Source organism: Epinephelus fuscoguttatus, linkage group LG11 (assembly GCF_011397635.1).
Source record: "Epinephelus fuscoguttatus linkage group LG11, E.fuscoguttatus.final_Chr_v1".
NCBI lineage: Eukaryota > Metazoa > Chordata > Actinopteri > Perciformes > Serranidae > Epinephelus > Epinephelus fuscoguttatus.
Genome location: NC_064762.1, coordinates 6232972 through 6257437, shown reverse-complemented (window position 1 = coordinate 6257437; position 24466 = coordinate 6232972). Strand labels below are relative to the sequence as shown.

At 41.3% G+C, this 24466-nt stretch overlaps 1 protein-coding gene across 1 annotated transcript in view; it reads right to left on the bottom strand.

Annotated features, from left to right (window-relative positions):
• LOC125897055 (pleckstrin homology domain interacting protein) overlaps positions 1-24466 on the bottom strand; it is a 76437-nt gene that overhangs the window by 45191 nt on the left and 6780 nt on the right. The window contains exons 8-15 of the mRNA XM_049590086.1: positions 16933-17154; positions 14343-14443; positions 13977-14047; positions 13457-13557; positions 11824-11864; positions 11174-11272; positions 8937-9093; positions 4656-4790 (exon numbers count right to left, since the gene is read on the bottom strand). Coding sequence (XP_049446043.1) covers positions 4656-4790; positions 8937-9093; positions 11174-11272; positions 11824-11864; positions 13457-13557; positions 13977-14047; positions 14343-14443; positions 16933-17154 — 927 coding nt within the window. The remainder of the gene's footprint in view (positions 1-4655; positions 4791-8936; positions 9094-11173; positions 11273-11823; positions 11865-13456; positions 13558-13976; positions 14048-14342; positions 14444-16932; positions 17155-24466) is intronic.

Genomic DNA, 24466 nt, shown 5'->3' with positions numbered 1-24466 from the left:
GCTATTTTAACTCCCCGCGGACGTCGGGTCGAGGAGGAGGAATAGCGACTATTTAGAGTCTCTATAAATGTAAGCAGCTAGGTAAGATGACGTGTGCCGTCTGAGTGCTGTAAATCGTTTCGTCCTGGAAGCGACCTGGGGCGGACCCGGACACAGTTTCCTAAAGGTATTGATATACACTATATAGAAATAGCTTATCTTCACACCGATGGTCTCATTTGCTGTTGTAGGTCACGCACAGACATCAGCAGAAACGAGAGACTTTTGCATATCCAGTTAAAAGTTCCTTGTAGTGGCTTTAAAATAGATAAATAGAAATAAAACTTCCCCCTAAGCTTCTTTAGTGGCTTTTCCTTTCCTTTTTTTGAAAACACCTTTTGGCTTTTCACTCTGATGTTTATAAGCTGCTTGGTTTCTTAACAGTTCTTGTAAATAAACAGCACTACATTAAAATTAACTCAACTGTTTTCTAGAGACTAGAGAAGGGTATACTTTACCCTAAATACAACGTAACCTTTAAGATGTTAATATCTGTATGAGAACAGGCATATGTCTATTTCAGTTTGAGCAGGTTACGTTTGTAATAGACAAACACAATATGGCGTTGCACATGGTCAGTAAGTCGGCATTGGTGCAGGCTCACTGTCCGAGGGTTTTAGAACTCACTCTACTCCTCACTAGTTGGTTTGGGACAGTGTTCAATGGGGCAGACGTGAACATGGAAACAGAGTCAAAGTGGGTAGGGAGAGGGTGTAATGACTCAGAGCTCATGAACACGCCTAAGTGGGAAGAGTGACTTCCCAGCTCGGGAAATGGGACCATCTGAAGAGCACACGACTGCAGCATTAGCCCTGGGCTGCGTTCAACCCCAACAAAACGTAGCACCCCTGTTGTGTTACACAGGTGCACTGCTTGCTTACCAGAATTTGGTTTATAAGCACATCACTGCTGACTGGGAACACCTCAAAGCCCGCTGCCCACCATTTCATCACATTTCAAAGAAACATGTCATTTAACCTGGAAACTGTAGCAGAACAACGCACAACATTTTAATATTGAACGTGCCCCTGCTCTCTCTGGTGTGTCTCTCCAGGTCCTGCCCCCCCCCCAGCTGCAGAAGCATGGTGACTACATACAGCTGAATTCAACCACCCATCATGGCGTGGAGGTTAGGTTGTGTGTGTTTGGTTGTGAAACCTTTCTGGTGGTGCACCAGGATCAGTAAACTTTACTCCCTATCAGAGCGAGCGTGTTTCACAATGTTTTATTCTTAGTTATATTCAACAGTCACATTGTTTATATGTTACATAGTGCAGCTTTTCTATTTGTGAGAAAGTAGTTTTTAGTTGTTGACTTTAAGCTTCTAGCTGTAAACATTTTATTTCTTTATTGTTTTTGTTCATACTTAAGTTTCCTCGATCCTTTTTTCCTCGGTTTAATTTTATTGTTATACCCCTCTTCCCCATGGCGTAATCAGAGAACGTAACAATCTGTTACATCTAATCAGGTGAAGTTTTCATTCTGTTCAACTCACTTCAGTCATTTTTATTGCAGCAAAATGCACTGAAAAAGCATTTGAGTTTATTATTCTGGCAGGCTACCAAAAGTTCAAGTTGTATTTGCAATATTTGTAATTTATAGAATAAAATAAGTCGTCACCTCCGTGTATCGCGACACTATGCTGATATCTTTTTCCCTCCTGCCCTAAAGAGCAGTGACATCCACCGTTACAAAACAAAGCACCACCTGCAGAAACTGAAACTTCACCAACAGAAAATCAAAGAGACAAAACTCTAACTGTTCTGACGGTCAGCCGAGTGTTGCCTTTAGTTCATTCTGTGGGTATTCCTCCACTCTCACAATAGCTCCATTCAATCACAAGATGAAAACATTTCCTAAGAGCTTTTTGCCTCTTTGTCCCTTATTCAGTAAGAAAGACTGTCTGCAAAAGCACTAAACTCAGATGAACCTGAAGCTCTGAACTTTCAATCATCTTCTTCTTCTTTGGTATATGCAGGAAAAGTGTTTGAGCCGCCTGGAGGACAGACAGCTCTGCAGGGTGTTGAATAGTGATGTTAATAGTTCATGTAGTTCGGTTAAAGATGGGCTGCAGCAGCACTGATAAAACAAAGGCGAAGGCAGAACAAGCAGTGCATGTCAGTTTTAACAGACCGACGTGTTGCAGAGGGTGAGTTGGTTAAATGATGCGCTAAAAGATTATGTCACAGGAGTGCAACTCTGCTTGAGCTGGATTCAAGGTTTGCCTTCATTAAAGGGCCAGTTCACCCCGAACATTACAAATACATATTCTTCCTCTTACCTGTAGTGCTATTTATCAGTCTAGATAGTTTTGGTGTTGCAGAGTGTTGGAGATATCAGCTGTAGAGATGTCTGTCTATTGAATAATCTCCGATTACAGCCAACATTTTACAAGAAAAAATATTCGACGTTTTATATCTGTAGAGCAGTGGTTCCCAAATGATGTTCCATGATGCCAATCCAGCTGTGCTGTGGGATTTTGTGATAACCACATATTATTATTGCAATATTCAACTGAGCCGATACAAAAAAGTTATCACTGAATTTTTAATTGACTGTTTCAGTCTGTTGTGCACACCTGTTTCCTAATAAAGAAGCCCTAACAAACCTTACAGAATCTACTGTGTACAGATCTAAATACAGGTGTGCCTTGAGATTTTGGCTCGCCCTTTTGGTGTGTCTTGGGCACATAAAGTTTGAAAACCACTGCTGTAGAGCGCTGTTTTACGTTACCTCTAGTGCAAACTGAACATTTCCTACTGCTGCACTCTCACATTACGAGCATTGAAAGGAACAGCGTGTAAAATTTAGGGTGATTTCGTATCATGTAGCAGTGAGGATTGCAGATTGCAACCAGCTGAAACTTCTCCCAGTTAGAATTCCTTCAGTGTTCATTGCTCAGGAGGTTTTTACCAGGAGCTGAATTATCTGCAGAGGTCTCTTCCTCCCCAAAACAAACAGACAAGATGATTTAAATCAAGAAAAACACTGAATAAATCAGTTTCACGTTAAATCAGTGGTTCTCCAATGCTGTTTGGCTCATCAGAAACGGGCCTCTAGCCAAGCACCTGCTAACATGGGCTCATCTTTATTTTCTGATAACTTAGGATCCACATGTTTAGGATGTCTGTACCCTGAGACGAATTATTCACAGAGGTTTCCTAAATGGACCCAGCGATTTAACAATAATAGGGGCTGCTAGTTACGGTTGCTAACACAAAAATGCAAATGACCCTATGTAGAGCTGATGTCTGTTTTGTCCGTTCTGGGCTATGGTAGAAATATGGTGGTGCAACATGTGGACTCTGCCCCCTTTGTAGATATAAATAGCTCATTCTAAGGTCACGAAAACACACCAATTCCTAATTTCAGGTGATTTTACACTAAAACAAAACATACTTGCTATATTTTATTCAATTTCTGCACATATATCCTCCTAAATCCTACATTCTGGACTTTTAAACAGTGAAAGTATTTGAGCTCCACAAGCCGAGTGCCATCTAGTTCCACTATACTGGAGAGAAGGCAGACATCTCTGTGGCGGATATCTCCAACACTCTGCAACCCACACCAAAACAAACTAGACTGATAAACAGCACTACAGGTAAGAGGAAAACGTTGTATTTTTAAAGGGTGAACTGGCCCTTAAAAACAAGACTATGATCCTTTTGAAAAAAACGATTACAATTATTCCTTTTTAAATAAGAAGTAGAAATAATAGCCACTAAATTAATTCTGGCTGAATTCATTACACTTAGATGTTTTGTTGCTACAGTGTTGCTTGTTCTGTAGCTCATGGTGGCTAACGTAAGCTAACATGACACACAGTGACGTGGTTTACAGACAGCCTAGTTGGGGGACACGAGTAACTTCCTCTGCAGGGCATGATGTACCAACATTAAGAACCTTTAAATAAATGTGGCTGTCTAACTTTGTTTTAGTATTTACCATTATTCTGTAATAGTCACTAGTGTCAACAGGGGTTGCTATTTAGCAAATATCCTATAGTCTCACTTTAAGTTTCTGTGATTTGGGCCATTTCACCATCACACACTTTGTGTCATCAAACAACACCATCCACTGTCTATGATCCACACCAAGATTTGGCCGACTGACCAGCACACTGAGTGACTCACTCGCTCTGAGACTGTGATTAATGCTCTTCCTAGTAACCATAGAGACACAAGCAGGAAATACAACAGTGGCTACAATGATTAACACACTGGGTGAATATGTACACTGGCATATGGGCGTCAGGGTGGTGTCATGATTCCACTCTACCCTACAGTCTCATGCCTGCGACCTCACACGGTGCATTAAATGACAGAGGAAACAGCAGAGTGGAAGTGAGACGAGTCAGACAGCAAATAGAGAAAGTGAAAGCAGTGAGGGAGGGGGAGAAGAGTGAGAGGGAAGGAATGTGAGACAAAGAGTGACACTGAGAAAGGAAGAAGAAAGAACGTGTCGTGAGAAAGAAGCAAAGACAAAAGGGAAAAGAAAAAAATAAAATGCAAATTTTGCTGATTCATTGACATCTGTGTCACATGTGCAGATCTGGTCACTCTCTTCAGAGAAGACAGTGAGTGAGAGGCTGTGAGGGTGTCCAAGTGTCTCACCATGTTAAAATAGGAGCGGATCTTGACTCCTCTGGCCAGGTCCCACACAATGCAATTCCCATCATGCCCTGCTGAGAAGAGGATCCTTGGATCAAAGGGATGCGGCTCCAGGACAAACACCTCGTCCTCGTGACCCTGACATAAAACAACATAAACATCGAAATTAAGACTCTCCAATAGATTAAAAGACAGAAAAGTCATCAGTGGGTGCGGTTACATGACGGCTTCTCATTCAGAATGAAATAAATCTGATTGAAATCATTCGGAATTAAAGTGTTTCCAGGTAGTTTACATGGGAAATATTCATTCCGAATGAGGGTTTACACGGGAGATCAGTTTAATCGCCTTTATTCGGGTCCGCGCAAGGTTTGGGGCAGGGAAGGTTTCTGATTGGATAGGGGGCGGGGCGGATGTTACGTGTTAACGTTGACTGGACGAAAACACTGTAGTCCTCGTTCCGGATAACAAGATGCTTGACGACGCCGTTCTTAGTGCCTTTTTCGGGCTTGTTTTGCTTATATTCTTGAAGCAGCAGTACGACAACAACCTTGTTCTGCTAATGCTTCGTTTGTTGAGGAGGAGAAGGGAGGGAGAAGGTCGAAGAAGGGAGACAGAAGACCGTGCTGTGGCGAATGGAAACCAGTTAGTGCAACGAGTCGGACTGCTCTATCTCAGCCCGTTGCCGCGGAAACGAGCATACTTTCAATTCTTTCATTCTGAATAAGAAACGGAATATTCCAGCACCTTACATCGGAATGAATTTTCAATCGCATTGGCCATTTTCATTCCGAATTAGGTGTTTACAAGATCACTTTTAATAGGAATAAATTTTCATTCCGAATGAAAAGGGAGTTAAACTGTCCATGTAAACACACTCAGTGTTTGTTTTTCAAAGATATACTTCACCCCCAAATGATCATTTGTATAATAAATCACCGTGTGTTACATTAAATTAATAAGGAAAACTTCTCACATGCCTCCAGTGACGAACTCTCACACAGCTCGTGCAGTATAATCCAAGTCTTATTTATCAAGTCATGTGCCCAGTACTTCCCATACAGACAACCTTTCCAACCCGGAACTGAACTGAAAGTGAAACTTACCGGTGCTCTCTTCAAAGCCAGAATGAATGAATGCTTTTATTGTCATTGCACATTCACATACAACAAAATTTGCCATCTCTCATAAAAGAAAAACTGCTTCGTTTGTCATTCCTCCCCAGCAGAAGCGACACAGAACGAGCAACTCGGATTGTTGGAGGCAATACCAGGTCGCAAACACTAATCACTATCATATATTTTGGTCGTGCCCTGTCATGGCTACTTCCTGGAGGAATCTCCATCAGATCTTAGAGAAGGTGTTCATAACCAATATACCTCTCAGATTTGATGCTTTATATTTATCCAATATTCCACGAGAGATAAACTCCAGAGGTAGAATCATCTTGATAACTCTGTTGGCTGCATGTAAGAAAGCCATAACTCGCAAGTGTTTGAAGCCCCCCAGGCTCCCTCAGTCGAAGATTGGATAGACATAGTCCATCAAATATATACGATGGAAAAACTGACATATTCTATCAGAATACAACAAGAGAAATTCACCAACATATGGTCAAGGTGGTTTGACTTTATTAAACCCCAAAGACCACACTTAATGTGAGACTTGGGTGCATATTTTGAATGCTGCCACTCTTATTTCTTATATTCTTATGTATACACCAATCAGCCAAAACATTTAAACCACTGGCGGGTGAGGTGAATAACATTGATCATCTTGTTACAGTGCAATATTCTATTGGGAAACCTTTGGTCCTGGCATTCATGTAACTGCAACTTGATGCGCTCCACCCACCCGATCACCGTTAAAGACCAAGTAAACTCCCTTATGGCAATGACACTCGATGGCAGTGCCCCCTCAGCAGGACAATGCAATGGTCAGGAATGACCTGAGAAATGGGATAAAGAGCTCAAGGTGTTGACCTGGCCCCCAAATACCCCAGCAGGGCCAGAACATTGCACTGTAACAAGATGATCAATGTTGTTCACTTCACCTATCAGTGAATGTTTTGGCTGATCGGTGTGTATTTTTTTTTTTTTTTTAATGCACTGAGAAGAAACTACCACTTGGCAACACCAAATCCTGTTTTGAGTGTGTTGTACAATAAGTAATCATGCTGTCAACGTCTCTCTTTTAAAGGACAAACAAACCAGCAAACAATCCTAAAATGAGTGGAGTCCGCCAAAGCCAGGGTGATAGTTCTTCTATTTTTCTGGTGTGTGTATTTTACTTTAGTTATTGGTTATGGTGGTTTACTTGCTGTGATGTTGTTGTTTTGGGTCTATTTTCACTGAGCCACTAATGGTTGTATAAGCACATTAGGGCAGCAACTTACGATTATTTTCATTGTCGACTAATCTGTGGATTATTTCTTCGATTAGTCAACTTATCCTTTTATCGAAAAATGTGTTAAAATGTTGAAAAATGTCGATCTGTCTCTCCCAAACCCCAAAATTATGTCATATAATGTCTTGTTTCGTACTCACGCCAAAGGGTTTTAGTTCACTGTCACGGGAGAGTGTGTAAAGCTGCAAATATCTGAACGTAAGAAGCTGCAATACGAGTATTTTGGGGTACTTTTCTATGAAGTAGACCGATTAGTCGACTACTACAATAGTCACCAATTATCTAAATATAGTCGATTAGTCATCGATTAGTCGACTAATCGTTGCAGCCCTAAAGCACATTGGTTCTGGATGGTTCTGTCCAATGGATAACTGCGGGCAGTTTATGAAGGGGTGGAGGGCAACGGATGAGAGGGTGGATGAAGTATGAGCAGGTGTGTGTGTTTGAATATAGGTGTGGATGGAAGTACAGGTGAAGCTGGCATGTAACAGATAGGAGAGGGAAAGGAATCTTTACAGATTAGTCCTGGATTCTCATTCAGGAAAATTTAAAAAGAAAAATGTTGTAATAATGGAAATGTGTGCTTGTTTAATTCTGCCCAACAGACACAAAGTTGGACAGAGAAAAGAAATCCACATAGCCACACATTAAAATAGGATAAGGCTAAAAAATGATAAATAAGGTGCTTCATAAAGGACAAGATAAAGTGTATATGCAGTGTATGGCTGTGGGGTTAAAACTGTTTCTAAGCCTAGAGTAGCAGCATTTCAGGGCCCTGCAGCGTCTTCCAGAGGGCAGCTGTGTGAACAAGTAGTGAAAGAGGTGAGTACTGTCTGTAACAATCCTGCAGGCTCTGCTGAGGCAGCGAGACCTGTAGATGTCTACAGGGGGAGTCCAATAATTTTTTGTGCTGTGTTGACCACCCTCTGGGGAGCCACCCTGTCTGCTGGCGAACAGTCCCCACACCGGGCCATGATGTCCACTTGAGGTCCTCGGTTCCCACTAGGGATCCTCTGTAAGCTGTCTCATTGGTTATTCGTGTTTTAAAAGATTTAGCTTGAATTCACCAAAGTCCCACCTAACACAAACTAACTAACTGATGGAGTCAGTGATAGACCAGCAGCTCCTGTGTTCAGCCAGGTCAATTTATTGTTTTTGTCACTGGAGTCTGGCCTTAAAGAGAGCTGAGATACGTTTCACTTTTAGTTTAGTTCTCTTGAGGAAGTCCTGAGCATACAACTGGATAAATGAGACTTGGATTATACTGCATGAGCTGTGTTAGAGTTTATGAAGTGATGTTTTGATATAGTTCTGCTGTACCCATGACTTCAATTCACCACAAATTTGTCAGAGTGGATTCTTTGTTCACCAGAGGCATGTGAGGAAACACAATTTTCTCCCTGAATTCAAGGTGACACAGGGTGAGTGACTGATATACAACTGGTCATCTGGGAGGTTAAGTATTCTTTTAATGGACTAAACCTCTTCCTGTGAGTGTATTAATGGGCATTCTCATAGCCCAGTGTTCAGAGCAGCTACTGAACCAAAACTCTTTTCATTCAAGAAACAACCAAATTCGTATTCGTAAATTTTTAACAAACATCTACATTTACTTTTTGTTTATCTTCTGGGTTTGAATGTATTGCTTCAAAGACAACTATCAAATGTCCCACACCCTTGAATGCATCAGTAGAGGAGTTTCTGACAGTCCCCGCATTACCATGACCTTATAATGAAACTGAGAAAGTGAGAAGTCAGTTGTAAATTTGATAAGACACCTTTAAAATCTCACTAAAGATAAGTTCATATGAGCATTTACTTTTCATTGTGTGTTTTTTCATCTGTGTTTGTATGTGAATGTCTTAAATCACTACATACCATCAGGATGTGGACGAGGTTGCCGGTGATGGAGTTCCACACCTTCAGCGTCAGATTGTTGGCCGCTGTGATCACCGTACCGTCGTGGCGATCCCATGCTACCATAGTAACCTTCAGCTTGGTTACCTTGTCCTCCAGCGGGGGAGGGTTGTACTTCCTGAAGGGAAGACGGTGATACACTAATGTCAAGTTTAGAACGATTAAAATCAGTGTGGTTTTCTCTGTAAACACAAACTGCATAAAGGAGCAAATAAAAGACAAACTGTAAAATCATTAAAATGTGATTAAAAACACTGAAAAGTTCACCTGGTGATTCCTGCTAAGAATAGTTAATCTGCTGTCATCACTTCTTTACACCATTAATGAGGAGCGAGCCACTCTGACAGCGACACCTTTGTCTCTTTACTGTTTAAGATAATTATTCACAACATCTGCTGTTGTTGTTTACGTATGTAAACTGTGAAAAACAGCACATCAAAAACATTTCATCACTTTCTTGTACAAGTCCCTGACTCAGACTTTATGCACGTTAAGCCCCGTTTCCACCAGACACTTTCAGTATGGCACCTCTGGAACCAACAGTAACGCTTCAGACATGGTACCTAGACCCTAGTGTTTCCACCACAAACAGTCCTCTTAAATGTGGGCGGGGTTGTTGTCATTCACTGCTCCGTCCAGCACTCACTGTATTTCCTCCTTTATCAGTCTGCACCTGGTTTATCATCCACAGAACGAGGCTGCACGCCGACATTTTCAGAACAAAACAGAACAGGCTGCAGTGAGAGTCTCTCTCCATGGGATATTTAAAAAAAGCAGCTTTGTGCATTTAATCCTTCTCAGGCAAGCTCAGGGGTTTTGTGTTGCTGTAGCCCACAGGAATGACACTCTGCAACACTTTTTTTTCCTACAAGTGAGGATTAGAATATGCAGTTCACATAATCGGGTCGAAATAAATATATATTTTTAAACACTGAAGATCCACTTATTACTAAAAGTGTCGGTCAAGAGAGACAATAAAAACTAATGGAATGGTCAAAGTTGTCACAGTGAAATTTAAGGTGTGTTGATTGATTCACGTCGTCACCTCATGCACTGAGTAAGTTCCACCTTAAAAGTTGCCGGCAGTCGGCCCAGTGAATTATCCTTTCATTTTATAGTGATAGTAACTAATGTATGTAAAACTCTCCACAGTATGAACAGTGGTTGCATGAGCCTCAAAACCAGCCACAGCTCAACCCTGAGCAGAGTGACCGTCCTCTACTGACCAATCAGGCTGCAGTGTTCACAGCTCCACCTTTTAGTACCAGATCTGTGTGCTAGGTACCCCAACAGAGGGGGGACCAAACATGGGGACACTAAGGAACGCTTCCACTGGTACCATCCACAACTTTTCAGAATGGAGACAGGAAAAAATGCGTACCAAACTGAACAGTACTGTACTGCTCGGTGGAAACGAGGCTTTAGAGGCCTTAACAAAGGCTTAAAATTGTTTGTATCAGTCATGTTACGTTGTGATGATTTAAGATCATTCAACTCATACCCAGTGTTTGTTGTGGTTTTCACTTTTTATCATAACATCCAAGCTTCAGCGCCGTTATTACAGACAATTAAATATATATATATATATATATATATATATAAATATATAAATATATATATATATATATATATATATATATATATATATATATTTTAGAGAAATAGGTAGACTCAATAAAGTCAGTATTTATTTTCATTGCTGTCTCATGTTTGTTGTGTTCATTCAGGCTGTAATGACTTCAATAGCCCATCAGTGTCATCTCCATTCATCCGCTGTCGCCTCATGCCTGCCGTAAATCTATATTCTGTCTGGGAGCAGGGGTCAGGTAATCAATCACTGTGTCACACTTGATGCCACAGGTGTTAAAGTGTTGTTGTTGTTTCTTTTACTGAAGTATTTACGTGCTGTGGGTTATACACTTAATACAGATGTAAATAATTGCTGCTGGTGCAAACGGCATTAAGTCTATTTTAACTATCTCTAAATAAATGTTTGGGCTTCAAAACTGTGCTTAGTTTCCACGGGGAATATTCATACACAATAAGTGTGGGACTTTTGTACACAACATGATTGATTTTTGTCAAATTTAGACTGACAACAGAAACCCGCAGGATGATCCCAACCCACGGCTGTGAGCTCTGCACACGGCAGCGCTGGTGGAAAAGCCAGACTCTGTCAGCTGCACACACACACATACCCGGGTAATTTGGTCTGCATGTCCAGCAGAATGCTCCTCCAGCCCTGAGGCTGCAGCTGCCAGATTCGTGCTGTACCGTCCCTGCTGCCGCTTACAAACCTACAACACACACACAGATTTGTGAACACAGCTTCATGCAGCAGATCAACTGTAAATATAACACTTGGTCTTATTTCAGCTTTCTGCAGCACAATGAACGCTTTCATCTCTGCACATCAGGATACACTAATTGTATGTAACCCCCCCCCCACCTCCTTCCTTCTCCCTGCTCCTTCTCCATCTCCTCCACCCTCCTTTTTGCATAGACAGTCTTCCTCCTTCACTGCTGAGATTACAGCGACCCAGGGGAATTACAGCTGAGCTTGTTTTTCTGCAAACTCCACACAGGCACACGCAATTTAACACTCTGAGAGTGCATGATATGTGCAAGTGTGTGCGTGTGCGTGTTAGTGTGTGTGCTACATAATAGGTGTAGTTAATTTTTGTATGTGCACTGCTGTTAGCCTGTATGGAACCTTTGGGTGTTGTAATGTGACTTGATGGTGTCAGCAGAAACACCAACTTTACTTACTATTTAATACACGCTCTAATACACGTCCTCTCTCTCAAACACACACGCATAAACACACACGCTAACTGTGCAGACCTACCTGTCACTGCAATGTGAAAACTGGATGCTGTCGACTTTGTCCTGGGTGAGAAAAACACAGGAGCAAAGTCAAAACAATGTATTGAGAGACAAACAATTCCTCTGCTCGTCTTCCAAATCATGACAGTTTTATTGTGTATTACCAATAAATTATATGTTCAACACAAAATGTCAACTCAAGGTCAACTTACTAGCGTTTTCCAGAGCTTTCAACTGCATCCCATGGACTCAGTTGATGGGGTTTGCTCAGTTGTCATGAGCACAACTCGTCTGGACAATCTCTGAAACAACTGAGCAAACTCCATCTACTGAGGAAGTCCATGAGATACAGCTGAAAGCTTCTGGGTGAAAAGGAAGTAAGTAGACATTTAAGTTTTTGGTCAAACTATTGTTGCCAAAGTCAAGACCAAGTCCAGACAGGTATTTTAGTGATCAGGGTTTTTCAGTGCGGATTCAGGTGTTAGAAACACATCGTAAATGCTTTTTAGACCTTTTCAATATAATGTTTAATCAAATTTAAGACAGATTTTTGGTAGAAACATTGTTTTTCTTATATAAGCATTTCAGGTCAGTACAGAAGTAAAAAGTAGATATATATATGTGGTCCTGTGCAGAGGTATTTTCATATAAGAATATGGTTATTAGAGTATTATTTGCAAACAGGTAGGTGCAAGTATAAAGCAAAAGACAGTATTAGGTTTTAAGATTTGTAACATCTGAAATTTGGACTTTCACATAGAAGGGTTTGACTCATTTTGACCAGAAAGGTCATTAGTCGGCAAGATTTTATTGGTCGCTTAGTTGCAGAAAATAGCAAACTCTATTAGGCGCTGCACCTTGTCAAAATAAATCAAAACTGATATGACTGGACCATGTGGGAATTTAATTTGAAAGGACAGACACAAAAAGTGTCCACACTCAGCAGTCAGACAGGAGTCAGGTTAATTTCCAGGGCTGGCTAGTTAATAACATGTCAGGAAACTAGTTGACTAATGGCCCTAAATGACAACTACTGGTCGACAAGGGAAATTCTTAGTCGGGCAGACCTAGTCAAGAGTATGCCAAACCAACAGGCAGCTACAGCATATAACCCTAAAGCCACTCGAAAAGAATATGCTGACCAATTAGAAGCCTTAAAAAAGCTGTTGCTGGAAGGCTACCTGCGGCAGTGACCTCCATAGCACATTATGTTGCCTCTGTTCCTCAATATAGTGAAAATGTACATGCACAATCATGTGTAAAAGTCTTGTTGGCAAAGATAAAGCTAGCACTATTTTAGCCATGTCCACAATTGCACAAAACACCTCACAAAGAAACAAACAGCGCACACTCTGATGTCATGAGTCAAAAACTCGGACAACGGTTTCTGAAAATCTTCAGCATAGACAAAGTTTTACAAAGGGTTTTTTTGTGTGTGTAGATGAAAGGCCATAACAAAGATACTTTTGTCTGTGTGCACTTGGCCCAAAATGAATGTTCATGCTAAGCATAAAAAAATGAAAACAGATAAACCAAGTCTTTAATAAAACTTGTTGATACATAAATCAAATCAATTTTAAGCCTCTTACTGTGACGCACAGAAAGCTCCTTTGAAACACAGTTTTGTTAAAAAAAAAAAAAAAAAGGCGACTCACTGTGTGAGACTCAAGCTCAGAGATCTTCTCTGGTTGGCCTGAGCCGAAATAGTACACCCTGATGATGTGATCTGTACTTCCTGTGGCCAGGAACATACCACCTGCACACACACATACACATACAGGGTAAGAGAAATTAAATGCATGTATTCCAATATGTTTTTAAAAAATGCACGTCAAGATTCAAACTGTGACGAAACAAAAACTTGCCAAACTTGTCTAGGAACTTCAAACTTGTCTTGTATTTGTCGGTGCAAACTTTCTGCAAAAGTAACTTTAAAGTCATTTATTGAAAATTCAAGGTCAATTTTATCTCGAAGCAGAAACATACTCTCAAAAACTGTGAAGCGCACTTATCCCACATTTAGTGGAAAGCAGCAGGCCCACTCGAGTGTGGCTGTCTGCTGTGCTCGCTCTTCACTTAATCTGGGCTAATTGTGCACATTTTTTCTGCTCTGCTGCAGTTTCCCCTCTGGTGGTCTCGAAGCATGCGTGAAAATCAAAAGCGAGCCGTGCTCACCTGCGCTGAAGGAGGAGCAGATCATCTGGACACCAGGTCTGGAACGCTCCGTGAATTTACTGGGCCTCTGCCTGGACACAGACAAATAGAAACAGACATTTAAAGTGAGACACACTGAGCTGCCAGGCTGTATGTTTTTAATAGAATGGGTTTCACAGGCTTCCTTTCTGCTCTGTATTACTCATACAGCACTGTGAAACTCCATCTATGAAGCATTAAAGAAAGCCAGTAATCTATTATTATCATACATGACAATATAATGACATTTTGGCAAACTGCTTCACAATATGTTGGTGCGGAGGGTGTGAACGGCACTTGTGCAGGTGAGACCGTGCATACTGTGTGTACTGCGTAAGCGTTTCTCACCCAAACTTGAGCGTGCGTGCGTCCCACTGCCAGAAGCAGATGGTGCCGTCAGCTCCGGTGGAGGACAGGTAGCGCTTTGAGCCGCAACAGAGAGGCGAAAACTGCAAAGACAACCAATTAGAGGTTACAGCTGAGGATAATGGGCGATCAGAAGATGTTGCTCACACAACAGCAAAAAAAAAAAAAAAAAAAAAAGGAAAGATAATTAACCCACATCAGCTAAAAAAAGCTTCTCTATCAGTGTAGGAAGAAGTGAGATTAGCATGCAAGCTTAAAACACACAGATAAACATGTAAACATAAAAAAATAAAAGCTCAGACACAAATATTAAACAGATAACATAGAGACTAAACTCTGTGTATGATCAAGCAGTTCATCCATTTTCATCCGGGGCCAGGTCGTGGGGACAGCAGGTCATGCAATGTTCTATATTCTTCTTATTGCTGACAAATCCAATAGAAAGCCCAAAACCAACAATGAAGGAGCCCTCCAGAAAGTGTTGCCTGTGCACCCAATGTCTAATGTAGCTTTGTGCTATAGATCTCCACTGTTGTCCACCAATCAGCTGACTGTGGCCGTTTCCTCCTCTAGTTAGCCAATCAAATTTTGTCATGATCTCCTTCAGCCATTCATGCTGTTGCTGCCAAACTTTAAATCTGTTCTCCTCTCTGCTCCTGTCAGCCGTCATGTTAGGCAGAATCGTCCTGCCCTCCTCCACCACATTCACCTCCTGTGACCTTATCCAGAGCCCAGGATGAGCTCATCAAAAGCCCACTCCTCAGCACCCTCTTCATCTCATCACCACCACTAGCGTCTAGACATCATGATGTGGTCTCATCTCCAAATACTTATGTGCTCATGTAAATAAATATTCTTTTCTCTCCTGATTTAACTGCCACAAATACTTACTAGCATGTATTAATTTGCAGCTGAAATCAGTCCCTAACAAAATGCATTATTTACTCCTGTTCAGGTTTGCAACGGTAGACCATTTTTAAGGTGTACCGTGATATTAAAATTGACGGTTTTAATACCGTGTACATTTGCTTCTCTATGATATTGAAAAAAAAATGCAACTGGACGGAGAATCTCAACTTTATGTTGGTAATTTTAAAAGGGAGACTCTTTACTCAAACTTCCATTTTAAAAAATGGTTTAAAGTAGGGTTGCAAAGCTAAATGTCTAAACTTTATTTTACTTTATACACAAATTTCATTAAAAAAATAGCCCAAAAATGACCCCTCTGCTTTCAATCCCCATGGGGAAATTCATTTTTTTCGCTCTGTTGTCATACACACACAGGCCCGAAATACAAGCACATGTACAAACAGGACCTATACATGTATTAAATGGAGAAATGTCACAGCAAGAGGACAGGTGCCCCAAGCAGCTGAGGGTTTGGTGCCTTGCTCAGGGGGATCTCTGCAGTGCCCAGTAAGTGAACTGGCACCTCTCCAGCTACCAGTCCACGCTGCATATTTGGTCTGGATGGGACTTGAAATGACAGCCCTCCAGTCCCTCTGCCGCCCCATTTAAGGATTATTTTGACGTATAATAATAACTCTGCGATATTTTCTGAGACCGTTTTCATAGCTTGAAAATCTCATATCATTGTAACCCCTCGCCTGTTTGGGTAACCTTTGCTAAAAACTGCAATATCCAGCTGTTTCAGGAAATGCCTAATAATAATAAATTCATTTGATATAGCTCCTGCCACACTCACAAAGTGCTTCACAAAAGAAGACAATAAAACCATGCAGTCAATAGAAACAAAAGCCACAAAAGACCATAAAACAGAGACTAAACAGAGGTTACTGAGGACCGTAAGCTTTTATTTATTTATTTATTTATTTATTTATTTATGGATTTGTGTCTTCAGTAGGAACAAACAACAGACAGACATAGTTAAGGAAGGTAGACGCCAACACAACAAGAACCACCCAGCCGGCCTCATCCTTAAGCGACCGGCCCCGTTACGCAAATTTCTGATTGTAAAAATGAGTCCGCTCATGACATTAATACTGATTTTTACTGCTTATGGATATCAGCCAGTCATGCCGTCTTTTGCCCATATGTTGGAGGTTACTTCTCCTTGACCTCATCGCCTGTAATAGCTGCGGCGGTAGAGTTTCAGTTTGTCGTGATCTAAATGTTGTTTTAGTGGCTTTTCCATTCTACAAAGAATACAGTTACACTGAATACATCATATTTGGCAGCTTAAATTAAATAAACATGCACAACTCCAACAAAAATATCAGCCAGGCTGCAACTTTAGTCTAACAAGGGTTGCTTGAACTTTTCACTTTGGAAGGAAGTTTCTACAACGTCCTGCTGCATCAGTCTGGAGCTGCTTTTTTGGGTTTGGAATCCATTGATAGCCTCACTGGAGGAAATCAAGATGAGCCTATTCTAATGAGGTTTGGCAAGATTTAGAGAAAAAAGGCTTCAGGTCACAGATGTATGAAGCATCTTTTAGTTGACAAAATGTTGAAACATTTTTTTATGTGCTGCATTTAGAGAATGCAAGAATTCATTTTGGAAATACACACAAACATTCACACAAAAGCACACAGTCTGACCATCCTCTTACCTGCAGTGATGTGATAGACGCTGCATGACCCTCCAGGACGGCCAAAGGGGCGCAGGTCTGTAAGCACCACACCCTGATGGTCTTGTCACAGGACCCTGCTGCGATCATTGTGTTCTCGTAGCTGACGGCCATGTCGGAAATCTCAGCGGCATGGCCACGCAGCGTCGCCAGCAGACGCCCGTCATCTGTTCCCCAGATCTTCACGAGGCAGTCGTCTGAGCCCTGGAAGAGAAAGAAAGCGCCGCCAATACAGCTATCAGACGTGAGTGAAGACTGGTATTTTATATAGCTTGAGAAGTGGCGTGTCTGCCTCTGCCTCACTTCTGGAAAGACAAATTGAACATGTCAAGTTCAAAAAGACTTTTAAAATATATCTGGGCACACTGCAGCCTCAGACTGTCAGCACACTCACAAACTTGGAACACAAACAGATGAGGAAATGAGGTTCTTCAGATGCAAAAAATAGAGGTGATTAATCTGCACTGCGTCAAACAGAAACTGGCAGTAAACATTTCAAGGCGTTTACATGCACAATACTAATGTGATTAATAACAGTGAGGACGACATGGGAACACTGCAGCTGTCATGCAGACCTCCTCACGAGATTATCTTAGACTAATTTAAAGTTTAAAGTATCAAACATTAGAGTACGTAGTGCCAACTCAACACGCGATGTTGTTACCATAACGTGGGTATACATTAGTCAGACTGTGTGTAATTACTGTATATATTTTTACACCTGTAATGACTCAAGTTTGAAATGCTTAGTTGCATTTTCACACACCAAGAGCAGCTGTGCTATCAAGGGTCATTATAGTTAATTAAAACTAAACCAAAAACTAAAACCAGGTGTGAAATAGCATTTTAGTTAACTGAAATAAAAATAAATGCTAGGCTTCAGGGGAAAAAACAACTGAACTAATATTGTGTACCTACAAAAATATACAGGAAATATCTTTGTTTTCATAGTCCTAATTTTAGTTCTTGTCAATTTGCTTAAATCTGTAAACACAACAAGCATGAGGAGACACTGGTGCATACGTTTGGGACTGGGATGTCTACATGCGTGAGTCAAAGTGTTGTGTTTTTGTATTGTAATATATATATTCTGAAGTCTTAAACCTTGCCCCTGACAAATACTCTTCATATTATAATAAAAATATGAATAGAACTAATACTAAAACTAACAAAAACAAAACTAAAACGAGCAATAAAAACTAAACTGAAAGCAAACCCACTCCGGAAACTAACTGGAACTAAACTGAACTGAAAATTAAAACTAGTCAAAGTTCCTAAGATGTTAGGGACTGTTTGTTACTAATGAAGGGGGAAGAGGTGGTGCAAAATGGATAGGCATGTCAAAAAAAATTAAAAGCACTAGAGAAGGGCATACAAATTAAAATGGTCATATTTTATATTTAATTTAACGCACATTTTTAAAGAAAACTTTAAAAAAAAAAACTGTAAAAGCAGAAATTTTCAGTTTTGCGACAGTCCTTGAACACATCGTATGCAACAAATGCTTCCAAAAAACATAACCAAATCTGAACTTGAAATAGTAATATTTCATCAAAATCACTTTATTCTATGTCTCATTTAAAATTTGTACAAAAAGGAATAAAGTTTGCACTAACTAACCGACATGCTCAACAAGAGAGAAAACCCGAGGCTGTTTTTAACTCCAGGATTTCAACTTCAACTTTCAACTTTTAACTTTCAAACATCAAAGGGTGAGTTTTAAAAATCTAATCACTAATTTATAGTGGATTGAGGGTCGTGCATTTTCCACCAGTCACTCGGGGAGGCTAAAGGAAAAATATTTAGAGCTTCAGGGAGGGTCAAAACAAAATCAAAAAGAGTCACACCCCGGGGCGTCGGTGGCTTAGTGGTAGAGCAGGCGCCCCATGTACAAGGCTGTTGCCGCAGCGGCCCAGGTTCGACTCCAGCCTGTGGCCCTTTGCTGCATGTCACTCCCTCTCTCTCTCTCTCGCCCCCCCCCCTTTCACACTTGTCTGTCCTATCCATTAAAGGCTAAAAATGTCCCAAAAAATATCTTTAACAAAAAAAAAAAGAGTCACACCCCAGCCACCCCCCTCCTCTGATTAATAAAGAACAGTTCCTTAGCAGTGGAAAATTACATTAAATACATTTACTGCATGAAAACAAAACACTAGCATTTTTTGTGATGCTTTCTATAAACTAAACTATGTAAACTGCCATGCTATATTGATAGAGAGAGGGGAGGACCTGCAGGAAAGGGCCCTGGGCTGAACTTAAACCTGGGCCACTGCCGTAAGCACTCGCTCTGCGGTATGAGCTACGGGGGCACCCCCAGGTCCATTTTCATTTTTTTAATTAAACCTTTCTTAACCAGTCAAGCCAGAACAAATTCTTATTTACAATGGCCGCCTTGCAAATGGCAAAGCCTCTTAAAAAGACGAAGGTAGGGTCTAAAAGAAATGTCAAAAGTTAAAAAGACAGCAGCACGCATCCAGACATTTCCAAAACACCCACTAGTTACATACAATCACACAATGGTTCCTGCAACCATGTAAATGTTTCCTCAAAATGAAAGTCAACCGATGTCATTTAAACACAAATAACATGAAAACCAAACACACTGACTGAGATCTTTCACCTCACTGCGAGACAGACTGGCCTGCCCTGTGAGTAGAACTGCAACAAAGATGGCATTCGCTGCTAAGAGGAGGCTCTCTCAGTAGAATATTTATTGTGAGTATTAAATAAAGTAAAAGCAATACAAGCTAAGAAAAGAACCCAAAAGCAACGCTTCAAAAGAGGCTGCAATAATAATAATAATAATAATAATAATAATAATAATAATAGATGAGCTATAATCCATAAAGTCAAGCCTGTAAGAAATTTGTTTGCCCAGAGGCAGCTTCTGAAAATACACGATCAAGACCCTAAATGAAGACGTGGAAACAGCCTCCAGGGACTAGACTGAGGATTTCTGGCTGTGTTCCAGCGTGTAAGGGGTTAAAGGGTTTGTGATTCAACGTGGTGCCGGACCCATCTGTGCCTTGATTACAATCTCAAAAATAATTTTTAAACCCAACAGGTAACCAGAGTCGAGATGCAAAAACACAGTGTGACATGATCTAATAGTTTGTGTGATTTACACAGGCTGGAAATAAAGAAGTGTCTTTTGGAGAAAAGGGCAGAAACTCACACAACGAGGCAGGATGAGGGAAAAATGTAATGTAGGAAATGCAAGGAAATTTATACAACGTGGTCGCACAATTCTCCTGACAGACTGATGTGACAGACGTGCCGAAACAGCCACCCTTTTATATCTGCAAAGTATTTTATAAGGCACACCACACTATCAGCATCAGCATAGATTTGAGAGGAAATGTGAGATGAAAACACCAACCCCGCCTCAGAATAAATCACAATCGCTTGCTCCATCACCGGCAGAACACAGTCTGACTGGAGCTGTTATTTTATGTGGACTGATCAAAACAGCGAGCGCTCCCTTAGTGATTTAGAAAAAGCTCAAGGACGAATTACGGCTCTGGGAAGATGGACGAAAAACTGATATGCCCAAAGAGAGTCAGGCCTGCACGGTGCAGCAACTGGAAAGCTGGAGACTTGACACAAACTTTCCTTGCTGCTATAGATGTGAAGTTATTTTAGCTACAAAACAAAGCAAACCAGCTCGTCTAATTTGTCCTTCCAAATGGCCGTGATAACGAGCTCGCAGCCATTTCTAAAGCTATATTACACAAATCAATGTGGCTGTTGGCCAATCAATTGTTTAACTAAACCTACATGCACTCGCTCATTGATCACAAATGATCACGCCGAATGTTTGGGCTAAATAAGACGATCAATCAATCTGTCTCCCACTGCAGCAGAGTCGGAGTGAAAAGACTGAAGAGATCCGAAAATAAGAAAATATATAAATAAAAATGATCTTGTGATGAAAGGAGACAGCGAGAGAAAGAAAGGGAGGGAGGGGAAAAAACGAGCGGAGAGAGGGAAAAAAAAGGGAGAAGGAGAAAGTGAGGGAGAGCAAGAACGAATTTTAATTCTGGCACTTAGCCAGCGCCTCAGAGGAAACATTTTCTCCAGTTATGATGAGAAATGGCAAGAAGAGGGGGGAGACGAGAGGAGAGAGGGAGGGAGGGAGAGGAACAAAGGAGGGGCAGCGCAGGATGAGGGACGGGGGGAGAGAAAAAGAGAGCGCGAGAGCAAATGCGGGTGGTGTAAGAACGGTGGAAAGAGAGATAAGAGGAAAAGAGAGACAGAGGGAGTCAATCTATCCCCCCTCCCTCGCTCCCTCCTTCCCTCCCTCCCTCTCAGCAGCCAGCCATTTTTAGAGATTTAAGAAGTGAAAGCTGAAAATGGTGTATAGCAGCAGGCAGTGTTTGACTCAAGGATCCAAACAGAAGGACGGCAACATTAAACCAACATTATCTCATTGTTCCTTCAATATTTAACACATTAGCCGTACTGTATCTCCAACCAAAGCACATGGAGAAGGAAGCAAACACGGCGACTCTATACGCGGGGGCAACCAGGGGGCAAAGGTCAACTTCCTCCTTCAAAGACACCAGGGGAATTCCTTGTTCCCCTTACAGTATTATTATCATCATAAAGATCTGTGAGTTTTCTCCCCTGCAGGCTGAATTGAGCTGTCGCTGTGAGTCATTCAGTAAAAGCGTCCCACCACAGTAAGGTAAACAGTAATTACCTCCTACCACCACAACGGTTACGGCGGGGAATACGGACCCTCGGTCAGCTTGGTAAGCAAGAGACAGCTTGTAACAATCAAACATATACACAGCATACAAGAGGTGACTCTGGCACACTACAATGTCACTGGAATCACTTTGAATCGGCTCTTTAAACACCAGCACACACACACACACACACACACACACACACACACACACACAGAAGCATCACTAGCAGGGAGACGTAGAGAGTAGGCCTGTCACCATAACTGCATTTGTCGAACAATATATTGTCCTAGAAATAATGCCACTAGTATAATAATAATAATAGCAGTAATAATGCAACTACACCCTTTCAAGAAGCAGTGAACTTTAAATTCTTAAGATGCTGGAATATGAAAAATAAAAGTTAACATATTTAAAAACCTGTTAATATACACAATAAACTTCATGTAAAATTATAGTACCTTTACAGGAGTAGCCCAAAATGACACAGTTTGAGACTTTAAGACAGAGGTGTCAGACATGTGCCAGAACCAGCCCACCAAAGGGTCCAATCCAGCCCACTAGATGACTAAAGCTGTGTCTCACTTCAGGTGCAGCAGCCTTTGAAGGACGTGGCCTTCGCGGTCTACGTCAGCCACGTCAGCCAAACCGAACGGTCTCCGAAATGGGACGGTCTGGTCTACGGAGGATTTCCTGGGTTGTTCTCACCCCAACCTCTTGGCGTTCCTGTTACCTTGCAACCAGCTTCTCTCGACGAAAGAAGGAGTACGCTAGTACGTTAGTTAGCCCTAAATCATGGATCCAGAGTAGGGATGCACCAATCCAATATCTGGATCGAATATCAGCTCCGATATCATCAAAATAGATGGATCGGGTATCGGGAAATGCAACCTATACCTGAGGCGATCCTTTCCCTTTAAATCTATTGCGACACGAGCTATATCATGCATCATGGAGCGAAGCAGACAATCTGCTGTGTGGAGGTATTTCACACTATTTCAACTGCTGTTGCGCATTTTTAACAAAAAATAAATAGTTCATCATTGCATTAATCTGTTTCATCTTGTTTCATTTTATCTTAGGGAAGAACGATGTAGTCATCAATGCCTGATGCCTCTAGTCTTTTCTGTTCTACATGTAAAGGTCAACCATGGTATCACATCACTATCAGGTATTGGCTGATACTCAAAGCTACAGCATCGGGATCGGTATCAAAAATGAAAAAGCTGGATCGGTGCATATCTAATCCAGAGATACTGCCGTTTGATATATTTCAGGTTGATGGAGCATTTACAGGTAAACTTATTAAATTAAGACTGTTTAAGCTGTGTCAACAACTGTTAGTTAACATAGCTTATAATGTAATCGTCACTGGCGCACAATGCATCTTGGGATGGGCTGGGCCACGAAGGATTCATCTGTTGCATCCTCCAAATTCTGGGAAAGAAGGCTGCATTTGTCGGCCACATTTTAAGGAGCCTCCAAAATGGGACAGCCTTGGTCACGCCAATGTGATGCGATCGGACTTCAAATGCAGCCTTCGAAGGCTGCAGCCCCTTAATAGAGACGTAGCTTAACAGGTGCCAGGTGTCAGGTGCCAGTTCAACAATGCCTCGTCTACTTCATGTAAAATGCTGCTTCAGAGGCTTCTTCGCCCTGACCAGAACACAGTTCTCTGAGTCACATTGTTGATCAGCAGCTTCAGTTCAAAAGAATCTGGATCAGGAAATGTGTGGATAAATGCACACGTCACGTCAGTAAGAAGTCAACTGACTGAACGTGGAAAAACTGAGACGTACTGCTGAGATTGCTCATTTTTCTGAAGACATCTCAGGCTGCTTATCTGTTTTGCTTAGGGATAAGCATCTACAACATGTACTTGTATGTCTTTATACAGAAAAAGGGGAAATATTGCAGGGTTTTTTTCCTCTGCCTGGATTTGTTATTTTCTGTGCCCACAGGATGATTATGGAGAAGTACTAGGCGGATTGATCATAAAATATCAATGCTCTCAATACTATGTTTTCATTTTGAACATCGATCCTAGCGTCAATAGCGCCAATACCATAAAAGGCATCAGTTTCTCTCTTCTAAGTCGTACCTATTTGTATTTCAAGAGTAGTACTGTCTATGCAAACAACGTTGCGCCATCGTGAACACATCTTGTAGATGTACTCTTTGCTGCTCCGCTGCTTTTGTGTTGTCTGCACTCAGACAACTTAGTCAAGACCCAGAAATGTCCTCTTAGTTTCACTTTCACCCGATGTCAGCAGTAGGAGGACAGTATGTTAACCTCCCAGGCATACCATTTACAGCTTGGGACTATGAGTATAACCGTAGCTGTCCACAAACGTTAAACGTGGAAAATATGTCCGAGTCTGACTAGTTTAATCAGACACATAAAATCAGTGATGGATTAATGAAAGAGGAAAACATGAGAAAGAGAAGGAGGGAAACACCTTAGCATCCAGACCTCTGACACAGGGACAGAGTCTGTTCAGAGAGACTAATACAAGGAATATTCAGGTTTACAACAGCCTTGTGAAATTAATATTTTCATCAAAATAGATATTCAGTATTGTTTAATGTTAATATTTCAGACTGTAATTGGTCATCATTAGCTGTTACTTCAGTAGATGCACTGCCACTTTTAATATTATATCATATCAATGTCAACGATGCTGACCCTGTATTACTTGGTATCGGATTGAAGCCAAATTTTGTGGTATTGCCCACCCCTAATGTGAACCCCCACAGCGCACAGGTGAGGAAGGGATGTTATAAAAACTAGCAACCAGGTGCCAAATCATAAGCAGCAAGTATCC